Below are 7,500 nucleotides of genomic sequence, written 5' to 3' on the forward strand. Positions count from 1 at the left end.
GTAATCTCTGCCCCGGGCCAAGCTGAGACTCCGTAAGGGAATTAATTTAGAGACAAGGCCCGGAGCTGCAGGCATTTCCCCCGTGCATGTGTTAGGCCGAGGCGCGTGTCCGTCTGAGTTTCTCTCTTTCTCTCCCTCTTTCCTTCACTCCCTCTAAAAGCAAAACTTTTCTCCTTACATCCTGCACCACGCCCCCTTCTTCCCTCCCTCCCTCCCTCCCTCCTTCCTTCTCTCAGTCTCTCCTTCCCTCCTCCCCTCTCTCACCTTCCTGTAAAACTTTGAACAGAAGTTAAGTTGAAGTAAATGCGGCTCTCTTCCTCCTCCTTTCCCCCCTCCTCCTCCTCTTCTTCCTTCTATTCTCTTCCTCCATTCCCTCCTCCATGTCTCTATCTCATTTCTCTCTTTCTCGCTCTCGCTCTTTTGCTCTCTCTCTTTCTTCCTCTGGTTCCTAATGTGGTTTTTCAATTTCGTCTCTCTCTCTCTCTCTCTCTCTCTCTCTCTCTCTCTCTCTCTCTCTCTCTCTCTCTCTCTCTCTCTCTCTCTCTCTCTCTCTCTCTCTCTCTCTCTCTCTCTCTCTCTCTCTCTCTCTCTCTCTCTCTCTCTCTCTCTCTCTCTCTTCTTCTTCTTCTTCTTCTTCTTCTTCTTCTTCCGGAAAGTTATTTTGTATGTGTGTGTGTGTGTGTCAGTCTGTAATAAGTCTTGTCAGCTTCTCTTCTGCTTAATTCTCTTCTAAATCTAACTAAATCCTCTTTTTTACCTCCCCTGCATCGCTTTCATCCCTGTTATCTCAATTACTGCCTTGCCTTTACCCCCCTCCCGTCTCTCTCTCTCTCTCTCTCTCTCTCTCTCTCTCTCTCTCTCTCTCTCTCTCTCTTCGGTAATCCTCTTTTGTATCTCACATTTTCTCTTTTTTTCAACTTAATGGCCAGAGAGAGATACCACTAACGGTTATCTTATCTATGTTCTCTTCCTATTCTTTTCCCTCGGTGTTCTGAGGTGGCGCTTACCATTCCGGGAGCCATTAGTGTTTGCCGTGAAGATGTCAAAAGATAGATCACCCACTGCAGGCGTAACTAAGAAGACCATTTGTGGGTTTTGTGGTGGGTTTGAGAAGTGTTGCTGTTCTGGTTGTTGTAGCTTTGTTTGTTTTTTTTTTTTTTTGCTGTTTTTTATTGTCTGATTTGTTATACTAGTGGTGCTGATAATGCTGCTGCTATTGCTACTGCTACTGCTACTACTACTACTACTACTACTACTACTACTACTACTACTACAACACTTAAGGGTTTAGATTAGTTCCTGAAATTTTAAAAGAAAACCTTGATATCATACTCATTTGCCACACACACACACACACACACACACACACACACACACACACACACACACACACACACATATACACACACATAATCTTTCACTCTGGACATGCTGTAGGAAGTTATTGAACAGCTTGGTAGAGACAGAGTGGAGTAGGGAGACTTGAACTGGTTTCTAAAATTTGGTGGGAGGTGCAGCGTGAGAAGGGAGTGGTTTGTACGCCGCTGTGGAACTACTGAGCTTTAAGGAGGCTTAACTAGATGGTGTTCTGGGTCTTGGAAGCTCCTAGGTGTGGTTTAGTGCCCTGAACGTCTTGGTATTACAGTCATTTTAAGCATCTCATGGTACGTTTGTGTCCGAGTCATGTGAAGTGGAAGTCCAGGAAAAGTAAGTTTAGTGAGTTGACATAAGTGTTTTGACGAATCTTTATCACCACCACGAATAACTATCTTGATGTATTTTTTTAACCCACTGATTGGTAATGGCGATATGGTGCACTATGTTTGTGTGAATGTAGACTGTTTGACTAAAAAGATTGGATTATGGGCTCTGAAATGTTGAGATGACTTAATCACTTGTTTTGCCCCTAGTGGTAAGTCCAGTAGTGTTGTGTTAAATTTTCACCAAGATCAATTGACTAAGAAAATGTAGCACTGAAAGGATTAACATCGTCACCAATATTGTGATAAGACATGTCCCTCAAAGCACTAATCTTCACTAAGTCACTGTTCAGACAATGGTCAACAGATGCATGGATGTTACTGCTGGGTATACTTTGATGACACAAAAACACCACACGTAAATATATATTCAAATACCTATACAGTACATGTCACTGTTGGGAAATAAATCTAAATACAAAAGTTAATAAAAGCAGTATGCACAGGTGTGACTACTATGAACATTGTCATTATGAGCTACAAACACATAAACAAATGAAAAATGCGGCAGTGTATGTTATCAATGCAGAATTTATATGCAGATGTCAAGCTTTAAAGGAAAATGTATAATAAAAAAAAGTGAAAGTCAGATAAAAGAGAAGCATTTAGATAAACACATTTACGAAAAATTATGAACTTAAAGAGCTAAATAAAGAATAAAATCCATCGTAAAAATAAACACAGATAAACATACGTAGGAAAAAACATGAAAGAAAAACATGTACGTTAAAAAAAAGAAGATAAATACAACTATTTATATATAAACACTGACCTGGATCGGGGTCAGCAGAGGTCAGCGTGAGGCAGATCACCAGGACCACCAGCGTGACCTTGCGGGGTGGCACCATGACGTCACCACCACCACCGCCACTTCCACCACTATCTACTCCCACTACCACTGCCACCACCACCGCTTCCTTCTCCCGAGCCTCGCCCTTAGGCACCTCCCCTTGCCCTCGCCATGTCAGCTGCAGCGCCTCCTTCAGGGCTTTACTGTTCCTCATTCGATATAGTGAAGCGTGTTTCAATGAATTTCTTGTATTTTGCCAATGGTTTTTTTTTCACCTTGTTCGTTTCTGGTTGTTGTTCTTATTGGTGTTGAGGTATTTCGTTGATTTTCTTGAGGCTTTTTTAAGTGTTTCAGAGTCTCATTGCTTCAGATTCAGTGTCGGTTCGGAACACCACAAGCTCCACGCACTAATATTTATGGTTCCATTGGTGACTGTTATAAATTTATTCTCACATATTTTTACGGGTTTTTTTATTTTTTTTTCGTCCCTCGCCGTCGTTTTGATGTGTATAATAACGTGTTATTTTGAACGTTTTGGTCCACTCTGTATCATTTCACGTCGACGCACACGGGCTTTGTAAATGTTTTAATTGAAACTCCCTAAATGGATGCTCTTATATTTGTTTTTGTCGAAAGAAGTGCATGGAATTATGGCCGTCATACGTTTATGCCACGCAGTGTATGTGTATTTCGCGCTGCATAGTTATAATTCTGCAAGGGACTTTTGTAGCATTTTTCCAGGTACAAAAATATCACGGGTTTAACAGTATTTGCTCAGTTAACCTTAAATATATTCCACTTTCATGTGTTTCGAGAGCTGCTTCACGAGGCGTCACTTTTACGCTCAAAGGGAAACCTGCCTTCGAGATTCAGTCAGAACCGACCAGAAAAAAAAAAAGTATGAAAAAGACTTAGAGGAATCTCACAGCGAAGCAACAGCACCAGCGGCAGGAACAGGAACAGACGCCATTATCGTAATTTAACACATCCGGCTTCACATCAGACCGTCACTACGATTTTTCTTTTGGCACATTTCACCTCCGTCTGTGTAAGTCGACTCTCCTCCATCACACTTGGCAGTTTTACCCCCTCGTCTTCCTGGCCGTGTCGGAGCCTCTGTTACCCTCCGTTACCCCGCGTCATTACTGTCCCAGGAGGCGATAAGGGCGAGGGGAGGAGCTGTGGGTCCCGCTCTCTCCTGCCGCTTGATGCTCCCTGACGTGAAATAAGTCTCGTGGAATATTTATAACTGGCATTCTAGGGAGCACGTGTGGGAGATTGACTTTTGTGTCGTGTGTGTGTGTGTGTGTGTGTGTGTGTGTGTGTGTGTGTGTGTGTGTGTGCGTGTGTGTATGTGTGTGAAGGGTGAATGTAAAATTACTCTGTCACTGAGTTTTCTTCACTGCTTGCCTCCAGGTTGTCTGCTACTGCTGTTGATGCCTCTGTTCAGTCTCGCCCACCGTTGTCACACCTGTAGGGAAGACACATATAGGTGATTAAAAGCTAAATACAAATTACAGAGTCAAGAATTACACCTACCACATACAACATTCCAGTACCTTTAAATACAATACATACATAGCATAACACAGGTAGGAATGCAGATTGAATATGGGAGGGGAAGCAGTGTTAATATCAGTGAATGGGGAAATGGTAAAGGATAGGTTGCACAGGTTACTTTACAGGTCACTCAATCACTGCACCTATGTTCCTGCCTTCCTCGTGACCTGTATGCCTCGAGACAGGTACAAATGGTAGGTTCCCAAGCTGACACCTGTAATTACTTCCCCAGGTGAGTTATCTCCTCCCCTTACTTCTCTTCGGTTCGCTCGCCCACCTTCCCTCCTCCCTTATCCAGTCTTACCTCAACATTTTCCTCCCTTCTTCTCCTTTTCTTCCTTCCTTCTTTCCTTCATTTTCGTTTCTTATCTTCTCTTTCTTCAACTTTCTCTTTTTACTTTCTCCATTCACTCAATCTCTTTGTTATTCTTTTCATTTTTATTCCTTTTCCCTTTCACATTTTTTCTTCAGCCCTCTCTTTTGTTATCTCTCTCTCTCTCTCTCTCTCTCTCTCTCTCTCTCTCTCTCTCTCTCTCTCTCTCTCTCTCTCTCTCTCTCTCTTCTTCATCTCTTCTCGTTTTTCCTTTCTTCCTCTTTTCCTTCCGCAACATACTATTTTCCCTTTCCTCTTTATTTATACTTTTTCCTAACTTTTCTTCATTTATTCCTTTAATATTTTTAACTTCATTTTTCTTTCTTCCTTTCTTTTCTTTTACTTCTAGCATTACCTTCCTTTTATCTTCTCTTTCTCCCCTTTCCTCTTTACACTTTGTTCTCTTTACTCCATCTCCTCTACTCTCACTTTTCTTTGCTTTGTTTTCTTCTTTACTTTACCTACGCTCTTTCTTCTTCTTTTTTCTTTTTCTGCTTCTTCTTCTTCTTCTTCTTCTTCTTCTTCTTCTTCTTCTTCTTCTTCTTCTTCTTCTTCTTCTTCTTCTTCTTCTTCCTTCTTCTCTTCTCCTCCGTCTTCTGCAATCTCTTCTAATCATTTCCTCTTTCTCTTCTGCTTCTGCTTAACTTAATATTTTTCCTCTGCTTATTTTTCTTACTTCAGGTGTAATTTTTATTTCCCCTCTCTCGTTTGTCTTCCTTTCCCGATGTTTTATTTTCTCATCCTTGACATTCCTCCTTCACATTCCTCCTTTGTCTTCTTCAGTCTCTCTCTCTCTCTCTCTCTCTCTCTCTCTCTCTCTCTCTCTCTCTCTCTCTCTCTCTCTCTCTCTCTCTCTCTCTCTCTCTCTCTCTCTCTCTTGTCCCTCCTGCACTCCTCCTCCTCCTCCTCCTCCTCCTCCTCCTCCTCCTCCTCCTCCTCCTCCTCCTCCTCTCCTCCTCCTTTCCTCCTCCTCCTCCTCCTCCTCCTCCTCTCCTCCTCCTCCTCCTCCTCCTCCTCCTCCTCCTCCTCCTCCTCCTCCTCCTCCTCCTCCTCCTCCTCAATCCTTAAACATACACTTCATACACTTGAAGTCTTATAAGCACACACACACACACACACACACACACACACACACACACACACACACACACACACATGTCCTAATGGTTGCAGTTCTTTTTTTTTTTTTTTTGTATTTCGAGGGAAGGAAAAATAAGCTCATTAGCCATAATAGGATGAACCACATGATTACGTAAACTACACCTTGAATTCAGAGACAATTAATTATCCGTGGGTTAAGCACTCTCCATTTAGCTGGGACCTTTAGCGGCGGGAAATGCAGCGTGTGTCTATGTGGTGCTTAGAAATGTAATATACTCGTAATGTTCTTGGTTTTGTGTTGCTCTGTGCACTGAAATTATGTGGTGATTTATTGAATATTATCTACTGATGCTTGTTATTGTGTTATTTCTTTTATTGTTGCTATTAATTCTAAGCTTGGTGTGGTGAAATGCAATACTATTTGCCCTAAAGGTCTATTGGTGATATAAAAGAGAGTGCTGGTGAATGTGGTTCTGTCGATGTAAAGGGTTTCCTCACTAGTAATGTAGATAGAGAGTCTAGCAGAAGTAGTAGTAGTAGTAGCAGTAGTAGTAGTTGTTGTTGTTGTTGTTGTACTAGTACTTGTAGTAGAAGTAGTAGAAGTAGTAATAGTAGTAATAGCGGTATTATAATTAGTAGTAGTACACGTAGTTGTAGTAGTAGTGGGAAGTCGGTGGCGTAGTGGATAACGTGGTGAGCGTAGAATTGGGCAGACGTCCATGCGTAGGTTTGAATCCCACCACGTATCGCCTTGAAACCTTATCATTTGTCGAGTGGTTTAAAGTTAGCTACATGTCACCATGATATCAAGGTTCTAGGTGGAGGTGTAATTGCCTTACACCAAAGATGCGCTTGGGTGGTGATATGGGCCCTAATATGGGTACCTTTTTAAATAAAATTGCCTGCGCCACTAATAGATGGAAGCTGAACAACGCTTCCCCATACTCTTCAAGTATACCTACATTTGCTAAATGCCATAACATAAAAAAAGAAATAAAAAAGTAGTAGTAGTAGTAGTAGTAGTAGTAGTAGTAGTAGTAGTAGTAGTAGTAGTAGTAGTAGTAGTAGTAGTAGTAGTAGTAGTGGTAGTAGTAGTAGTAGGAAGAGGAGGAGGAGTGGTAATAGAAGTAGTAGTAGTATAAGTAGCAGTATAGTAGTTGTTGTTGTGATAGTAGTAGTAGTAGTGTCTATTTTCATCATGACCATTAGTATTATTAATCTTTTTATTATTATCTAGAATAAGAATACCGTTATTGTTTGTATTATCTTTACTGTCATCCTTATTGTTGTTTCTGTGTCAAGACTTCATGGTTATCATTGACATGGCTCGTAATCAAGGATGCAGTCGCACGCGCACGGAGACACGCACACACTCACGCACACATGCAACGGTTCAGGAGACAGTGGAAATGTTACGGTTAAATAAGAAAATAGGAGAAGAATACAAATCAGTGAAGGTGAGTTACTTATTATGTTTTTTTTTATATTTACAAATCCCTCGATTAATTCTGTATTTAAAATTAGATTGTATAAGTAAATGTATCGATAAAAAACAGGTGTGTCTACCTTGAAAGTACTTGATAAGAAGGAAATCAGTGTCTCAATATTACATAAATCTCATCTCAAGTATATTTCTCATAGACGTCACGTATTCAGTTGGAGATTGAAATATAAATAACACTCACAATTCATAACCCGATTTAATATTCATTGTATATTTCTCAAAGATCTCATGGGAGTACGAATATACGAGATGAAATAAGTATAAAAAGCCTTAACAAGTCGGATATTCTTATTAGACTGTTCAGTGTAAACATCGTTACCTTGATGCAAAAAACACGAAGGAAAAATTAAGGGTTATAAATTTCAAGAGCCAGGCCAACATAACTCTTTTTTTTTTCCAGTTTGTCCCGATC

The 7,500-nt window shown here is 40.9% G+C and overlaps 1 protein-coding gene across 1 annotated transcript in view; it reads right to left on the reverse strand.

Annotated features, from left to right (window-relative positions):
• The window catches only part of LOC123506701 (carbonic anhydrase-related protein 10-like), a 119,550-nt gene that overhangs the window by 79,952 nt on the left and 32,098 nt on the right, over positions 1-7,500 (reverse strand). Inside the window, exon 2 of the mRNA XM_045258970.1 lies at positions 2,533-4,021. Coding sequence (XP_045114905.1) covers positions 2,533-2,764 — 232 coding nt within the window. The 5' untranslated portion in view covers positions 2,765-4,021. The remainder of the gene's footprint in view (positions 1-2,532; positions 4,022-7,500) is intronic.

This window comes from Portunus trituberculatus, chromosome 20, assembly GCF_017591435.1.
Source record: "Portunus trituberculatus isolate SZX2019 chromosome 20, ASM1759143v1, whole genome shotgun sequence".
In the NCBI taxonomy this organism is placed as follows: Eukaryota; Metazoa; Arthropoda; class Malacostraca; order Decapoda; family Portunidae; genus Portunus; species Portunus trituberculatus.